General features: G+C 44.4%; 1 protein-coding gene across 3 annotated transcripts in view; it reads right to left on the bottom strand.

Annotated features, from left to right (window-relative positions):
• The window catches only part of NCOA6 (nuclear receptor coactivator 6), a 44,317-nt gene extending 28,371 nt beyond the window's left edge, over positions 1-15,946 (bottom strand). For 2 of the 3 annotated variants that reach the window (XM_062505354.1, XM_062505356.1), the window contains exons 1-4: positions 9,136-9,349; positions 3,826-3,978; positions 3,460-3,734; positions 451-606 (exon numbers count right to left, since the gene is read on the bottom strand). In XM_062505354.1, the coding sequence (XP_062361338.1) occupies positions 451-606; positions 3,460-3,724 (421 nt within the window). In that variant the 5' untranslated portion in view covers positions 3,725-3,734; positions 3,826-3,978; positions 9,136-9,349. Of the gene's footprint in view, positions 1-450; positions 607-3,459; positions 3,735-3,825; positions 3,979-9,135; positions 9,350-15,841 lie in introns of those variants that run through there. The other variant, XM_062505355.1, reaches the window with a different exon arrangement.
• Between the last annotated feature and the right edge of the window lie 3,314 nt (positions 15,947-19,260).

Raw genomic sequence — 19,260 nt, 5'->3', positions numbered from 1 at the left:
GCACATCAGAAGGACACTTATGCATCACATCACTTTTCTGGAGTTCAGTTTTAAGAACAAATGTCATGACAAGCATTACCTGCCCTGGATTTCATCCTGAGGGTGCTCCTGGACAACTGGCCAGAACTGATAGGATAACTGTGAAATCCACTGAAAACTTGTCTTAAAGAAAGCCTCATATGAAACAACAAGGAAAGAAAATCAGCCAGCCCTTTCCTAGTCAACACACAGAAAAGATTTTTCAGGAGGGTTCCTGGTGCCCGGAGCATTTTCAGCTTTCATTTATATTATTAGTAAATTTTATTCTTGAAAGAATAAAAGTCTTGAGCTATCTTTTTCACTAAAGCCAAAGTATTAACTTCCAAGTTTTGCAATGTTTACCAAGAACACAAAACTGCTTTTGGAGCCTACTTAAGTCTGAGCTTTGGAAGCAGATTTGGTGTGAAATACCTTCAATCTGAACGGAGAGAATGCCCAGGTCTCGGAGCTGTTGGTTGTTGTTCTGAGCCAGGATTCGCAGCCGCTCAGCAGCTTCCCGGGGGATGTTGAAGGTGACACGAACGCTGTTCCAAGGCTCTATCTTCTGCACTTTCAACTTGTTGGATTCTTAAAGAAAAACAACCAAAGTCAGTGCAAATGCAGTTTTTAAACATGTCTGATGAAACAGCTTGGCTAAAAAGTTGAACAAAAAATGAAACTGTACATGGCTTTGAAAATTGCCGGTGTTTAGTCTCAGGTACAGATTTTTCCCCACATAGGTGGACAGCAACCAGTGCTGCCAAACCACATCAGGGATTTTCCAAAAAATTAGCAGTAAAAAAACTACTCAAATGATAACCAATGCAATAGAAAACACAATCATTCAATGGTATTACTCAAAAATTGAAATATTCTATGGATAAGGCACTTTGGAAAGATAAGAAAATATCTAATAAAACAAATTACAGGTATTAGATTTGGGTTGGAAGGGATGTTAAAGCCCATCAAGTTCCACCCCCTGCCATGGGCATGGACACCTTCCCCCATCCCAGGCTGCGCCAAGCCATGTCCAACTCAGCCTTGGGCACTTCCAGGGATCCAGGGGCAGTCACAGCTTCTCTGGGCACCCTCTGCCAGGGCCCCAGCACCCTTCCAGGGAACAATTCCCTCCCAATATCCCATCTAAGATCTAGACTCCTTCATGTTAAGGCCATTTCCCCTTGTCCTGTTCCTCCATGTCCCCAGTCCCTCTCCAGCTTTCCTGGAGCCCCTTTAGGTCCTGGAAGGGGCTCTGAGCTCTCCCTGGAGCCTTCTCCTCTCCAGGTGAGCACCCACAGCTCTCCCAGCCTGGCTCCAGAGCAGAGGGGCTCCAGCTCAGTGATACAGTACATTTGCTTGTGAACCAGATGAGTGTGGGGAAAAAAAACTGACTGCAGGAATGAAATGCTTGAAATATCTGCTCTACAAATGCTTGTTGAAACCACCTTTTTTTTTGTTTTGTTTTTACAAGACCAATGCAAATAGACTCCTAGAAATATTTCATGGATTTCTACCTTATTATTTAGTTTTCTGGGTAAGTATTTCAAATCCACTGCCAAAAAGTATCTCAAAGTCATGCAAAATATTTACTTGCAGGTTTTCTGACAACCTGTTCTACAAATGAGTGTTTCTACATAGATCTACAGTTTTCAAAGTAACAGCAGAAAGGCTGGGCAGTTATGTTGAATACATTATCCAAAGTGATACCTACCTAAACGATTGCTACAAAATGCAATTAAGGATAGTTAAAAATATGCTCCCAATATAGCTTTGTAAGTTTCCAGTTTCTATCTTTCTGTAAAGAAAGTTCCCAATATAGCTTTGTAAGTTTCCAGTTTCTATCTTTCTGTAAAGAAAGTTCCTCTCAAAACAGAAAGCACTGACCCAAATTTTCATCAGCCAGCCCCTCCACTGTAACCTTAGATCTACTAAACATTTGCTAACTTTTGGAGTCCAAAAAACATGTTAGTTAAGAATGCCAACATTCATTCCTATTTAGGAAGATCTTATTCACCACTAAGTCACCAAAATCCTTTTGCTTCTACAGTAATAGAATTATTAAATTCATCCTCGTTCTACCCATAAACCTGGTTTTGGCTGGAAACATGGTAGGAGGAGTTTTAAAATCCCCTATTGTGGAGGTTTGAACAATCCCAACCTTTTTGTTATTAATGTTCTAATATTTTACATAGGAAAATTTTATCATCAGTTTCAGTATACCTGTGTGTTTGTACCCAAGTTTCCAATTGTTCAAACACTGCATCTGCCAAGATGCTACTCACTGACTCCACATTCAGGATATCCTATTTTACTCTGAATCAGTTTAAATAACTTCTCACATGGATAGTTTTCAAATTAACTTGACATTGACTTTAAACATTTTCTTTCTTGGCTGAGGTCTGAATCACGTTTATTAATCCTGGCATTGATATTTACAACAGACTCAGCGTGCAGATGCCTCTATATAACAAAGACAACAACATGTAGTTATAAACTTAATTTATTTCACATCAGAAACTACACAATTCATCTGTGGTATTACACATCCCTTCACACCAGTAAAGGTCTGTTAGTTTGCATCTCCTTCCAACTGTTTGTAAGATACAGCTCAAAACTAGTATTTCTTCATAGTATTTTTGTCTTATCCCAGCTTTTTTATCTTTCTAAGCAACAGCAAGAACCCAACAAACTGACTACACAAACAAAATTGAAAGAAAGGAATGAAGTGACAAAGAATTTCAACTTGGTTATTGAGAAGTAATGTGTTATTTTCCTGAAAAGGTTCTTGACACTGTTGAAGAAAACAATCAAGGCTACCTAACTGAGAAGCCATCAGTAATCAGCATAGGACCTTTTTCAATATGCTCAGACAGGAGAAAATGTCTGTTTCCACATCTAAACATGTTGGTAAAAGATGTCTCAAAAAGCACGTTATCACTGACTTGCCATGGAGCTGTTCCCAGAGCTGGGTGAACACCCAGTCCCCAACACAAATCAATCAAACAGGTAGGGTAGGTCAGAAAAGGACAGTAATGTCACATGTACTGGAAAGTGAACCCATTCTCTTTGAACTGCAGTAGTGTAAATGGGACAGTTTGGGCAGCAAAACACATCTCCTGTGTGAACAAGCCTGGTTTTACTTTTGTATAACACAGCCACGTGCAATGAGAGGGATGCAAAAAAGAATAAAACCAGGTAAAATGTGGAAACAGTAGAGAAATGAATGAACCTGCTAAATAAATCAGTTTTAAACAACATCTGCAGACAAGACAACTGCATTTCTGAGAAGAATAACTTGCAAATTTACTAAGAATAACCCAAACAAGTATCATTACAAACTAAGTATCTCAAACCCAATATAATCTAATTTTTGTGCAACTACCCTAACTACCTAAATAAGCATTTTAAGGACAGCTGGAAAGTGACAAGAAGGTACATTACCCATGTGTAAAAGGCTAGGCACATTCTCCAGTATGGTATCCAGCTTCTGCTCAAAGTCTCTGTCACTTATATTTCCTTTAAAAGCTATAAAGATCGTGGAATCCCCAGGAGCAGCCTCCTGTTTCAGTTCATCTTCCTCCAGTCCTGAATCAAAATCCACCTCTAAGCCTTCCATAGCTGAGGAGTACAAGGAGGCATACGTATCTTTTAAGTTAGGTAGATCATCCAAAACCATTGTCTCCAACAATGGGAGCCTGTCAGACATCAAGGTGATGCTTGGAAGGAAAAAAGAGAATTATAATACATACAATAATAATTGCATAAGGACATTAACAGCTGCATTTGGTCATTGCCAGAAAAAACTACCTGGTGAGCCAGTGTTGGGCTCTGTGAGATCAACTGTGTGAGGCTGACAATGGTGGCCATGGCAGTGTCCAAGCTGTTCCTCCACGAGGACAAACAGAAGGGGGTTCCTGGCAGAATCGTGCTGCATGTGACTTGAGAAGTATTCCAGTTGATCTAAAAGACAGACAGGTAGAAAGGAAGGTAAAGAATAAAAAATGAGAGGGAAATTAATTATATTCATTTCTGTATCATGGAGGGGACAAGCAAGCCCCTGATGCCAATGCTGCAGTGCCTGACTGTCAGGAGACTAAAACTCACAACAACAGCTGAATTATAGAATGATAGGAAGAACCACCAAGTTTAGTTTTCAAGACTGCAGATGCAACAGATCCAAAGCAGTAGCAAAGCCACAGCACACTTTTACCAGGAGAAATACAGCATTTGACAAATATTTTACTCACATCCAGCAAAATCTCAGGCATACTATGCCTACTTTCCTGAAGCCTGTAAAGATTTAGGTGTTTTCAGCTTCTTATGAACTTAACAACCCGAAATCTGCTCCCCCTGTCATCATGCCTCCACACCATGCTCAGATAAGAATGAATTCGGTAAGTCAAGTCCCACACCTGATGGATTTTGCTTAATAAAATGTCTAAACTTTGCAATAAATTTTGACATTATGACACTAATCTAAGATGCTACAAAAGTAAAATCTGTGATAATTTTATCTCTAAACTTACAGGGGACAATGTTTAGATACACATTTTCCCACTCCATCACAAGGGCAATAGCACTATCCTTTCCAGGTGAGACATCTGCTCTAACACTCAGCACTTTGAAAATACTGCTAAAAGGCTCAAACCATCTGTAGAAACAGCCAAAAAGGAGACCTGTTCCTGACCACCACTGTCAAAATCAAATCCATTCACCAGCCAGAACTGTCAAGTCCTCATAACTCCAAAGCTCTGGGTATTTGGCACTACCCACCCAGATGGCTTAGTCAGGAGAACATACCCTTGAACAGGATAGAGACTGGGGTTTTGGCAGAGGTTCAAGTTCCCAACACAATTTAAAACCACAACTTTGAGATTAAAGGTGAGCTGCAGATACTGGCCAGAAAACAGCCTTTTCCAATTAAAAAATCAAACAGCTTTAGACAAGCACAGATTCAGCTCTGCACTGTTTGCACACTCACACAAGGCTGCTTAAGGGACAACACTACAAAGGAAAAATCAGGGAAGTCACAAACTCCCCTCAGCTTTTGGTCAGATCTCTACACATACATGCATTAGATTCACAAAATACTGGCGTTTTCTTAACCCTTGCAACCCTTTCCCACACCAGGTAATCCAACAGCATTAAGGAATAATCCCCTATTTTACATGGAGTTTCTTTCTCGTCCTGCAGCACCAGCCTTCATCCTCAAATCTCAGATTAAAACCAAGCAAATTTTGTCTCTCAAGTTCTGCAGTCCTGCATCAGAAAATAAGTTCAGTGTTTCACAGGTACTGATCTGTTTCCATAGTACTTTTGTATACTTATTATTCCCATGGAAACTTTAAAGATGGGCAAGAGAGAAATAAATTTTAAAAATTCATTACCAGGTGAACACAGAGACAATTAAGTATTTTTTTCCCCTTGTTGCTTGGCTTTGTATCTAAATTGCTGCTCTGAGTGTTTGGCCACCTCCATTAAGGCTAACTCTTCAGTTTCATGTCAGGTGCCCAGATAATGAGAATCACTATTAATAGGAGTCTGTGAAAAGATGTTTTAACTGATTTTCACACAATTTCTTGGACAGGTAACTTTCTTACCCAAGCTGGGTTTGCACTAACAAGGAGAGCAGTCCTTCTCCTTCTGCATTCCAACTTCTTTCATTCCACATCCACTGACTTCAGAGAGAGAGGAGCTGACAGTCCTACACAAATGGCCTTTTTAATGACCAAACACAGCCATTCTGTGCAAGGAATAATGCAAACATCCCATGAAATATAAGCACTATATTTTGAAGAAAATGACATAGAACATTATTTGTCAGAAAATGATGAGTAAATTTTTTAGGGAGAGAAATCCCAGCTCACAATACAGGCTCCTATATGTTGAAAAGGTACAGCTACTTGGAGGTGATGGGGTGTTGCACCTGCAGTGAGAAACATGAGTATACCTGACAATCCCTAACACCAAAGAAATAAGAATTTAGCTACAAGAACACAAACATTTCAAATATTTTTTTTTCTTTTTGAATGGAGGTGTCTGAAGCCTCCATCCTCCCTGTAAAAAAACAAAAGACCCCCAGATTGTTTAAATCATAGTTTTTAAACAATTCATAAAAATTCTGCAGCTTAGACCAAATTTCATTAACCTCATCTGAATGTGCTAAAATCTGACAGGATTTGTTGAGCACTATAAAAATTGAGTTTTTTAAATCCCAAAGGACCACAGGCCTTGTTTCACTTGACTCAGAGAATCACAGGACTGCAGGGATATTGTGAGTGAAGGAAGCAAACCAAGACCAAGCTTTACATTTTACCTCCCAGATCAGCACATACAGCTACAGCTCCCTTTGTATTTTTCTTTATATCATGCTTCTCAAAGATCTCTGCTAGATCCATCTGCATTCTTTCCCTGCCAAACACATGAAATTTAGTCTGTTCCTGTACTCGGGTAGCATTTTTCTCAAGTACGACATGAGAAAGTGATGATTTGCAAAATTTTCCTTTTCCGGCAGTGCACAGCACACCATCCATTTCAGAGCAAATGAATCCCAGCTGTACAGCATCCTAACAACTTCTGTAATCGCATGGTTATAGGGCTGGCTTCCATAAATCCTGAGTGAGCACTTGACCATAATTAGCAGGTACCTTCCCTCAACACTCTTTCCACACAAATACAAAAAGCCTGCAGCATAAGCACACACAGGTGAAACACTGCTCATTCAATAATCCATGTAAACCAAACTCCCAGCAGGAGGTTATGGAGGGTCTCTGATGAGTAAGAACCACACCTGAACTGATCTGCACAGCCACAGCACACTTCAGGAACTCAAGCACCCATGCTCACTTGGCAGCACAAGAAGGTCTCTGACCATCATTCTTCCTTCAAAAAGCACACATGGCCTCCTTCCTGTCCCTGCACCTGCTCCTTTAGAGTTTCCAAATTAGTATTTCCCATTATACAATTGTTTCTGGAAACTCAGAGCAAGTTCTACCACATGGCAACCATTTACCCTCAAACCTGGGCTGGAACTGGCTACAGCAGCAAAACCAGTGTTATGCCTCTTTATTACAAAGTTGGTCTTATTCAGTACAGTCTAATTATTAAAAATACCTAACTGAAGTAAGAGAGGTGGGGATAAACAGCCAAATGACAGACAAATGGCCAAAATGCACCTGCACCGTTGTAGGGGGACAGGGGTGGAAGAGCTCGGCCCATGAAGACCAGAGTGTCCAACCCGAAGGATGCAGGGAACACGCAGGGCTGCTGGAGCCAGGAGCTCCAGGCACACTCAGCTTATGGATAAAACAACTGACCCACTAAAATGTGCAAAACAGAGACTCTTCAGAGGAAGAATTCCCACAGGATAGAGGATGCCACAGTTGAGGCACGGGCTGACAGACAGCTGTGGGTCACACACACACCACCAGGAGCCCTAAGGCACTTTGTTGTGCCCTGTGCTGTCCCCACCAGCAGCCTGACAGGAAGCCTGCACAACAAACCCAGACTATGTTTCTGGGCAAGGCTTGGAAAATCCCATCCATATCCCAGAAAAAATGGGATTAGAGCAAAATCTGAAACATCCAGTTGTCACTAACCAGGGAGCAGCTGAACATGGGAAAGCTGGCAGGCTCTAGAGTACCTGGAAGTGCTGGTCTCTGGAGCGAGAAAAACAACACAAAGGAAAAAAAAGCCTGATATTTTGGTATTTTTGCCCTAAGGTTCACTCAACTGATCCCAAATTATGTCAATTTGTCTCTTAAATAGAACTTGAAACCTCTTGCCTTGCTTTCCCCTATCTATTGCAGTACACAGAGCACACAAACCAAATCAATTGTCTGGCTGCCTGTCCCAGGTTTTCTGCCACATTCTATTGGTTTACAGGCTTTTCAATGTATTCAAAACAAACACTCACACAACTGATGTCATAGCAGAACCCGCACTCTCCCAAAACAAAAAGTACTAAAATTGTGCTCCACATCTCAGAAAGTACTCTTCCAAATTACACAAAAGATTGGGAAGGATGAGAGCAAAAGGAAGGATGGATTGATGCCCTTCACTAGCAGATGGCACAAGTTGGCACTAAGCAGGGTCCTCATCCTCACACTGACCATTAGTTAAAGCTGCAATGGGAAAGGGAAAGACATGAGCTTACAACCAAATCCCTTGGGGAAACCAGAATTGAGAGTGAGGGGGAAAAGTCTTGGATAGCAGTAGCAATGTAATTTCTAAAGGATTTAAACTGCATTTGCTGCCACTGAAAGATGGTTTTCAAGAAACTTAATAAACAAATATCAGGAATAAAGGATGCCTTGGATAATGCACTTTAATATTTTCTGCTTCCTTTGGTTTAGGTGCCAGTGAGAAAAATATGTAGAGATTTTCATGATGGGAGCAGAGGAGGTTCAGCATTGCCAGAATACTGCTGAGAGGATGCCTTTCTTTTGCACAGAGTCACACAGGCTGCATTTAAAGCATAACACCTATAAACCCCAGAAACACTGATCATAACATTGTCTCTGCTGGAGATTTGTTAACAGTGGATTATCCTAAACTGTTTCTTTTGTTGCCCAGCATAGTGCTTGTTAAACCTGAGCAATGAATAAACCTAGACACCCACATCCATTCTACGATAAAAAGATTAAAATAATATCATGGTTTTGGGGGAAAAAAAACAAAAACAAAAAAGCAAACCCAAAGAAAACAAAACACACACAAAACAAAATCCCAATAAAACTCTTAAAAAAATTCTAGGCAATTCTATAACAATATAACACAAGGAGAATAAATAAGGCTAAAAATCACTGTTATAATATGAAAGAATACCTAAAAATAAACTTAAACATGCACTGAAATTTCCTCTAAAGCAACTTAGCCAGGGTTCCAGTAATTTTGAACTTCCAACATTGATGTTACATGAATGACACCACTAAAGCATCCCAACTGTTCTTCTTCAGAACAGGTTTATGGCAAATCCCCCTAACCCTGTATGACTGAGTGAGAAATCAGCTCTGGAGCCAGCCCAGCCCTGCAAGCACATATAGCAGTGAGGACAGGCAGGGGGAGAATATAGAAAAACAAGAGATTTCGGATGTGTCATACACTTATTTTACCTACCAAAACAAATTTCACAACTTCAATATTTCGGAGTGTGCAACAGGACTTCAGGTAATTCCAGACTGGCAAACATGGTTAAACAGCAACTCCCAAATATGGAATCCTGAAAGAAAACCACCACATTTCATCAGACAATGATGAGAAATAACAGAAATACTGAACATACTGGTGAATAGCTCCATTTTTAATATGCAGTTTTGCACCCAGTCAAATGCTCTCCTCAGCAATGTAAAAAAACATATGTTACTATATTCAGATTTGAACAGCAAAACCTGAGGAGCTTGAAAAAGTAACCTTTCATTACAGGCAAAAAATGGAATATTTCCTTTAGCTGGAAATTGCATTCTTCTTCTGAACAGGGCAAGTTTTATCTAGAATAACGTATTTATTTAAGTCTTAGGACAAACTCATCTAGATTAAACTAATCTTCAGAACAGAGAAACTGCCACAGCCAGTAGGTCCCTCAGCTCATCCTGAGCAGGTGCCTAAACCGGCTCAGATTAAGCTCATTCCAGAAACATGCTCCGAGCCCACAGGACCACCTCAGACAGACATTGCTGGGGCACATGGCCAGCATGGACAGGTGAATCCATTGCTAGCCCCTGCTCCTGGTCACAGGCTCACCAAGCTGCACTCCAGCTCCAGGGATCATAAAAACACAGCAGTAAAGCTAAATGGATTTGGGACAACAAAACACCGCCCCTCAAATCAGCGGAGTTTATAGGCACAGCCAAGGGGTGGTTCTCAAGCAGATTTTCTGCTTACGTGCTTGTCTGCTCATCAGTGGGGAAGGGGATTGACAAAAAAACAACCAGGGAAAGCAGAAATTGGAAGATTCAGAAGGAAAAAGCAGAGATTTGTTGTCTTCTATCTAGACAACAAAGCAAAATTGCTTTAAAAGCCTTATTGTGCTGTAGCCTGTGCACTTTGCACCAACCCAACAACTCAGAGAGAAGGAAAGAGGTTTTTCATTAAATCACACCATATATGCTTTGCAGCACTTTTAATGGTCATCAAACACTTTTCAACAACTGACACTTTTCAAAATCTAACACTTTTCAACCTCTCATATCTTGTATTTCTAAGTAATTGTAACTCAAGAAGCATAGCACTGAGTTGAAGGCCTGATGACTAATCATAAGCAGTGACCTGTTTCCAGCTATATGCACCTGCCTAAATACGATGACTAGACCCCAGCCTGAGGAGCAAAATCAAAATCTGAAATAGGAAATTGTTCTATAAGCCAAAACTAAGAAAGTTTTTCACATTCTACAGCAGACACAGCATTAGTTCTACTTAGAAGGATGGTCCACAGCCTAAAGCTGAGTCCTGTAACAAACTGGCTGGTTACCTCCAAAGCCAGGCCAAGGCTTCACAGGAAAGACTGGGCCTTGTAAAAGCTGCTTTCAAGGAAGCCTCCAAGGTGCAGCAGCCAGTCTCCATGCTGAGTACCTGTGCCTTAGCCCAGTAGGGTGAGGGTGATTTTGGCTAAAGGGTGGGGAAGTGAGGGTAGAAAAACTTTCTGAGCTCCTTGGTGCAAGGAACTAAAGGGGTTTTGTTACTTCAGATCTCCCTTCTTAGTGTCCCTCACCATGACACCCAATTGCTCCTAAGAAGGACTAGGAAAGACAGGCTAGCCTAGCAAGATACAGTGAGAAATTGAGCATGGTCAGCCTGGGCTATGGGAATAAGAAAAAATAACTGCTGCTGTCTCCATTCCCATATTATTCTCCATTGTGCACATGGGATGAGACCAAATTTGGTTAAGGTAAATAAGCAATCAACATTGGTTAATTAACTCCAACTTTCACTACAGCAAGTTGTCTGACAGACCTGGACACTGAGCACACACCCTAGCAGACCCCACAAAATCACAGAAACAGCCTTGTGAAGTGTTCCAGCTACAGAAAGAGGTTTTTTTTTAGAGTTTATGCTTTTCCAAACACAAAGAAAACAAACCAAGTTAGCCTCCAGCAAGACAGGCTTTGTTCACTCACACGGACACAAAACTGGCCACTACTCCTCACACTAATCTGCTGTACTCCTATACCCCTCAAGCATAAAACCCAAATGCTTCCAACAAGGAGAAAATTACAGCTTGTTATAACACACACAACTCTTTGAAGTGATATCCTGATGTAGTCTGACAGCAGGTTTAATGAAACATGCGTTTGTTAAAGTTTCATGAAGTTTGCTGAAAGCCCACGACTCATGCCAAGCTGCAATGGACACACCTCAATGGAGCCATTTGGCTTTATTCCAACAGAATTTGACTGCTAAGATGCTCAAGACTGCTCTGAAAAGCAGGATAACTCCAGAATAAGCAGCTAAATTAGTCATATAGAAATTATTCCTTTCAGCAGTCGAGATACAAACCAAGGCAGCTGCCAGGCACAAGGGAAATGGGTATCAGCAATTCTCTTGGATGCTGCAGTCTACCCAGCACAGTATTTGGTCAACAAATTCCCATTAGCTGAATTACTAATTGCCCATGGTAAGGATATTTTCATTTGGAAGAAGCACACTGTGTATACTGACAGAACTTTGCAGTACATAACTTTCCACAAAGATCCACCAATGCAATCAGCAAACAAAATGAGATGCTATTTGAAATCAGGAGCACCTTGACCGTATTTGATCTTGCCTTCAATAGTTATAAAAAACACCTTTTCAAGTAGCAATCTGGGCTCTGTGTTTCAACAAGCTTTTTACTTAAACCTGAATTTAAGCACTACCAGACCTTTCTGGGCTGACACACCCCACAGGTGCTCCTTTATCACCAAATTCTCACAGGGCTTCCTAAACACCAATATAACCAGCCCAGAAATTCATGCGATCATCAGCACTGAACTAAGGTTTGACTGAAAATTGCACCTTCTGCAATATTATTCCTTTTTTGAAGTTTGAAATGATACAAAGGATGAAGAAAGAATTGAAGACAAAACAACCAGCTTACAAGTAATTCTTTGATAGGAGACACTCAGTATCAAGGAGATTTGTTTTCCCTGACCAAAAAACTAGTTTTCATATAACAGACATAGGTACAGCTTCGGTTAAAATCAAGATTATTCTGAGAGTTTCCTGACTGTATAAAAACTTGCAGTTTACTTTGTGCTGCTCTGGGCTTTTGGAAAAATCAAATTTCAAATGACATTTACTGTCACTGCTGCCATTAAGAACCACGTAAGCAGCTTAGGACTCTCTGATAAAATGTGGATGCAACAGAACTGGAGAGCAATTCATTCTTGCATGGATGGGAAGAGAATTCCCAAAAAACCCTTCAAAGAAACACTTTGCCGTGCATGGCGAGGAGTTGGAATGAGGTCATCTCTGCGGTCTCCCCCAACCCAAACCATTCTGGGATTCTGTAAATGTAGACCAGAGGTTTAAGTGATTCTCTGTGAGCACCACACAGAAACCACCATGAGAAACACAATCTTACACCAGCTGCATGGTCCGGGCAGGTAATTTGCTTTTCAAAACAATAAAAATTATAAAATTAAAATTATTTGCATAGGACTCAGAGAATTCAAGAGCATGCAACTTTTGGTGGAATAACCAGATGATGCCCTTTCATCCATCATACCCAAAGCTTGGGGGTGCCATATATACAACTGAGCATAAGCAACTTCCTGTCCCAAATTATTAGTTTGCACAAATTAATTTAGACAAGGTATCATTCTTATTCTGTGCTTTTCTATTTTCATACAACTCCAACCCAAAGCCCTGTGTAGAGTTATGCTTTAGGGCACTCATGCCAGCTGGAAAAGCAGGCAACTGGTCTCAGGTCCAAGAAGACGATGACCCTCACAAGCTGTGGAGTCCCACACATGTCTCCATCCCTCACTCCAGCTCCCAAACCAACACTGACATACACTGGTTGCCTTTCTTCTTCCCCAAATGCATAAAGAAAGGTTATTTACTGAGTTACAATCTCAGGGATCTCATATATACATGACCAATTCAGTGCTCATTTCTATTTTTGATTACTACAAGCAGCAATTTTTGGTGTGCCATTCAGTGTGCAGGTGGGATGCTGTTCCACTGGATGGAAAATGATTTCTCTATTGACTGAGAAAAATCCCCAGCTCCTCTGGAAAACTTCCACTACCATCCCGCATAATCCAAAATTTAGATTAACTTTAAATTCCAGCAGCATCACTCTAATTAGCGAGGACACAAGATAACCTAAGTTATTTTCATTATCTTGAGCTAAACCTCCAGCTCTCCTTGCAGGAACACGCTGACTCAGTGGCTGAAACGCTCAGTTATCTGCAATTAATGGGTTGCTCCTGCTGAAGAACATCAGTGACCTGCTCTGGAGGGGACAGCAGAGTCTGTAACAGTGTCAAGACAAAACACAAAATATCCACGGCTCTGGTAAAGCAAAGATGACTTGCCTGTCTGGCTGGTGGAAATGGAGAGACCCACCTGGAGATGGAAAACACCTCACCTGAAGAAGCATCTTCCCTGTTGCCTCAGCTCAGTATCATCTGGGATTATTTCTCCTTCCACTGCTGGCCCTTACTTTACCCAAGCACTACACATGCTTTCTCATTCCTTCTGCTCCAGCTGTGCATTAAGGATAAAGCTTATGCCTGAACACAGTTTTTGCAGCACTGAGGATCAAGCCCAGCTGCTCAGTGCCCTACATGCCAGCAGGCCTCCTGCTCCCTCACACCATCCCTGCACCACAGCTTTGCATTTCTCAACAGAGACCACAGGATTTTGAAAGCCACCCCTCAACACACCTTCTGCCCTTCAGAGGTTCTCCAGCAACCTATAAAATGTCACCATTCTCAATGCAAATCATTACAGCCATATTAACTCTTGCATTCCTTCAGCAGCAAACCCCTTGCAACTGCAAATCTATTAAATTTAGTGAGTCTGCGTAATTGGGTTGTAACTCCAGCTTCCACCCGAAAGCTATTGTACTAGAAAATCAAAATATACTGCCAATTTAATGTTTAATTACCGTGTTGAAACATTTAACATCTCCCACAAAGGCAGGAACCTTTGTTGTACTCAGGCAGCACAAAGAGTGATGTTAGAGCTGTTTAGCAGAATTTACTTCCACAACCTGTATTTTCAAATATTTAATTTGAAACAGCAACACTTCCAGATGCACAAGGACCTGGAATTCTTTGGCTTCTCTACACACAGTTGTTTCTTATGTTAGAGAAGCACCTACTTTTTTACTAAAAAAATGTAAAATTACTCCATCACCTGGAATCCTGCTGTAAACAACTCTTTTCCTCCCATTCCTACAGAAGGACAGGCCTTCCAGAGAGAATGGCTGGAAAGCATTGCTGGGAGATTTCCAGCCCAAATCCAACACCTAACAGAAGACCCTTCCTTGGGTTTAAAACACTAAGAGATGTAATTTTTCTGCTGAAGGTGAGGTCTGCATGTAGTCCCTTATGCCTGATCTTTCTTCTCTCAGGAGAGTCTGGACAGAGTGTTACTGTAGCACATTTCCTCCTGGAGCCGGGTAACTTTCAGAGGAAGCCACAGAGCTCAGTGGATACTTAGAATCTCTAGAAAACACCTCGGTACCCTGCTGCAGGCACTGCATGCCGTCCCCAGGCCCCAAACCTGGCCATTCTGAACACACGCCTTGAAACCTTTTTTTCTCTCTCCACAAGATATATAGAATGCATATATATATGTGTGTATATAGGGGCCATTTGCTATAACTTGAAAAGAGCTACCAAATCCAAAAGTTGTCGTTATTACACTTAGTAACCTTTATGAAAAATGACAGATTTGTTTTTTGTGGTTGTTTTCACATACAGGAAATACTGAAAGGTGCCTTAGTTAAAGAACCAGTCAGAACAACCCACAAGAATTATAAAACCAAAAAGAGGCACGCTATTTCTTCTAAGGGAGGTTTTACTACAGTAAAGCCTCTGAGAAAGGTTTTACTGCAGTACCCATTGAAGGGAATGAGCAAAAATGTGTCTACGAGGAGGCTGAGGGGTTACGGAGAGACAAAGCTCACGAAGCTCCAACCCGCTACCAGGATGCAGACCCACAGAAGAGCTCTGTCTTTCCATTCCCCAAAGCAGCGGGAAGGAAACAGAGCCCTCAGCTTTCTGAGATGGTTTTAAAGTAGCTGAAATTTAAACAAACGCAGAAATCACACGGAAGGGACTACCGAAGAGCCTTTTTCCGACTGGTTTAAGAGTCACCGAGGACTCGAACAAAAGCGAAACGTCAATGCGCCCCGGCTGACACGGCACAAAGCCGTCACCGCCCGCATGAGGTCAGGGCTGAGGGACCGGGCTCACACACCGGCCAAAGCGCGGGCAGCTCCCGAGCCTGACAGCGCTGCCGGTCCGGACGCGCTCCCTCCCGGGCCGGCGAGGCCGGGCCGAGCCGCGGCCTGGGAGCGCGGCTGAGGCCGAGCGCGGGCCCGGCAGGGTCGGCTCAGCGCCGGGCGCTGCGGGGCCACAGGCCGCGGGCGGGCTCTTCCGGCGCCGCGGCTCCGCCGCACGCTGACAGGCTCCTGCCGGGCACCCCGACACCGCCGACACGCCGCCGCCGGCCCGGGCTCGGCACCGCTCCGCGCCCGGCCGGGGCCCGCCGCCCCTTCCCCCGCGCCGCGGGCTCGGCCTGCGCCCCGCCCGGGCCGCCCCGGCCCCGGCCCCGCCGCCGCCGCCGCCGCCGCCGCCGCGTCCCGACCCCCGCCCCGCCCTCCCCTCACCTGGACCCGCCGCCGCAGCCGCCGGGGGCGCGCGCGGGGCCGCGGGGGCGCGCGAGGCGGGGGGTCGCGCGCGGCCCGGGACTCCAGCGCCGCTCTGCCGCCTGCGCCGCGCACGTGACCCGCGCGCGCCTGCGCCCCAGCGCGCGGGGGCGGGGGTTGGGGCGGGGGGGGCCTGCGACCACCGGGCCGGACTCGGGGACAGTGCAGGGACGGTACGGACACAGGGAGGGGGCAGTACGGGGACAGTGAGGGGATAGCGCGGGGACCGCCCGGCCCCGATCGCCGCACGGCAGCCCCGCCGCGCCCCCCGCCACAGGGACTCCCGCTGCGCTTTCCCTCCCGCGAGGGGACCCGCGGTGGCGGCTGCTTCTGGGGATGGGGACAAAGTATCTGCTGGATGAAACTGAAGAAAAAGTAATAACTGGGGCCTTTATAGGGAATTTTCGGGAAATTAGGTTTTTAATTCCGAGCGTTTCATCCTATGGTTTCAGACTCTTCGAATATCACTGAATTATACTTTCATTTTACCAGTGAAGATGGGGAAGAAGACAGGGAGTGACCTGGTACGGACTCAGCAAAGGCCACAACGCTGAAGTTTAATTAAAAGGTCCATTAATTTGATTAATGAACAGGTCCATGGGCCCAAAATCCCCAGGGGGCAATGCTAGATCCCTAAATGTCCCCTCAGCACATAGGGGTTCCACAGCTGAAGGGATCGTCGCAGGGCACACAGCCCATTGGTTGGTCTCTTCCTACATCCTTTATTAATATGAGAAATTATTTATACAAGACCTCTGAAATGTCTGGTCTCCTGCCTATTGTTGCTGTGGGCAGAAAGCTCTTGCCTAGTACTGAGGAAGAAATGATACACGTGGCAATTCCTTTTTCGGGATAGGAAAATAATCAAAAGTCCTTTATGGAAAAAATAAAGACTTTCTTCCTACAAAAGCACATGTGATTCAGTAGCTTGAGCATGTTCAGTGACTTGAGGAGGGGTTTCAGGAGAGTGTGTGCAGCTGGAGCCAGCCCTCACAGCCATCCTTGCCTTCATGTGGAATATTGCTGGATAAATGACATAAAAATGATTTTTAAAAAACCTTTTAAATATAACAAACCCACATCTCTGCACTACAGCTTGCAACATAGAGAAAAACTCTTTCTATAAATCCACACGTAACTGCATCCCACAAAACCCACCAAAACAAAAGAATTAATGTCATGGTTAGCTTAGGACTTGTCTCGAGTATTAAATTGGGTTGGTGTGTGCAGAGCTGCAGGCAGACTGCTGCTTTCCTCAGCTTGTGCAGCTCTCAAGACTCCCTGATGGCAGAGGGCAAGGAATCCTTCACCCAATAAGTGTCCTGCTTGTTCCTTTTTGTGTCTTCCACACTCTTTGGGGAGCAATTCCAGCACTTCTCCAGTGTACTAAGACAATGGCAAAGCCCCCCCAAGCCCCCGAGACCCTCCAGGATATCAGGTCAGAAGAGATGGGGATCAGTCACAGTGGTGGGAACAAGGAACATTTAATTCATCTGATAATCTTTGGGAGTTTCCATCTGTCTTTGTGGGGATGATTCCCAAGCTTTGTCTAGCTCTGCTCCTGGATTTTGGGACTGGCTGCAAACACAAGTAAGCTGAAAGTAAATTTCTTTGGTACCAAGAATTAACCTTTCTTTCCCAAGTGACTTCAGTTTTCCTTGTTTCATGAGACTCTTCTTAAACCAGCTACACTGAACTTCCTTCTTCAGCCTCATCTTCCCCAAATGGCATCCCCCCAGCACAGAGACACCAGAGGCACCCGTAATATAGGAGTTAATCTCTCCTCTTCAACTCTGCAGATATGGAAAGGTGAAATCTGCTGGGTGGGGAGTCTTGGCTGTGCCAGGAACAGACCTGGTGAGTGAAGGTCCATGGCTGCCCAGGAGTTGTTTTAACACAGGATGCTCCCCACAGGCAGCCAGGGTCAGCTCTGCCAGGACAATCCGCACCTATAAAAATGCTGTGACCACTGGAGAGCCCTTCGAGGGCAATGTGTGTCAGTGCTTTGGGTGCTCCTACTCCACCTGCCCTCCACACAAGTGTTCCTCATTTTTAATGGTGCCCTGCCTCTCTGAAACCAACTCTGCCTGTCAGAGCTTTCTTTTCCCTGGCTAGGTGCCAATTTCCATCACGGAGGTGTAGAAGATCTTTCCAAAACCGCTGGAAACACCTGGGTGCTCCAGGAGATCTTCCTGCTCCATCTGATTATTTGGAAAACTTTACCAACCCCTCAGTGGTTTTGATGTTCATAAACAAGATGCAAGTTTCCTCTCAGGGTGTTTACCGAGGCCTGACTCCCCTCTTGTCTCCCGGATCAACCCTCTCGAGTTGGTCAGCAGTGGAAGGAGGCTCTGAGATGATCTGGGGGGAGTCTCCAGCGGGTACCCGGAGGGTGACCCAGCCGGCCGACACTAAGTGTCACTTTCAGACCTGTTGGCACAGCTGAGGGACCCCTCAGGTTTACACTGGCAAAGCTGCAGGACGCTGGTCTTCACCCCTGAAGAGGGGGGACCCGAAGCTGTTGCCCCAGCTCTGGCAGCAGCAGCTGCTCTCTGCCCTCCCTGCCCCCGGCAGCACCGCTTCCCCGGGGAAGGACGCGCTGCTGGAGCGCATGAACAACAGCTGCGCCCAGGGCTGCTCTTCAGCAGGTCCCACAGCCGTGCCCAGGGCTCCCTTGTCCTGTGTCAAGCCGTACTAGCAGTGACTGACCACCATGACCGCCCCAGCAGCCCCTGCCCCCGCCGGAGTGCCAGGAGCAAGGCAGGCTCCAGCCCCTCTCCGGGTCTGGGCACCCAGGGGACAGTGATGGGAACAGAACGGCACAGCCCAAACCCCAAAGCATCCTCATCCCTGTGCTGCCAGAGGGCAGTGCTGCCTCCTGCCCCGTCCCCCTCCGGCTGCTCACTGTGCCCCGGTGAGCAGCAGTGTCCAAAGCCACCAGGCAGCTTGTCACCTGTGCTCGAGAGGTCCAGCCCTTGGGAGAAACATGGATAAACTGCTGATGCTCAGTGGCAGAGCCTGGCTCCAGTTTATCCTCATGTGAAACCAGCACACATTGACAAGGAGAACTGCAAACCTGGGCAGAAACAAGCTGGCCACATTCCAGATCATAATTTGTCACATTTAGTAAAGACATATTTTAAAAATTTATTTTCTTTCTTTGTGTTTATTTTGTTCCTTTTAAAATTGTTACTGGTTTTCTCAGCCCCTTTGTATTTTGTGTTCTGAGCTCCTCACTGAGACTTCCATGACAAAGTTTCAGGACAGATTCTGCTTCAGAGCTGTCAGATGCCTGCAAGGGCTGAAATCAGCACAGTTACTGTGCATACACACATCTCTGCAATACAGCCCCTTATTTCACAATGTCCACCTCACCTGTA

The sequence above is a fragment of the Cinclus cinclus genome, chromosome 18 (assembly GCF_963662255.1).
Source record: "Cinclus cinclus chromosome 18, bCinCin1.1, whole genome shotgun sequence".
NCBI lineage: Eukaryota > Metazoa > Chordata > Aves > Passeriformes > Cinclidae > Cinclus > Cinclus cinclus.
The sequence above is the reverse complement of the archived record's forward strand: the minus strand, read 5'-3'. Positions and strand labels throughout refer to the sequence as shown.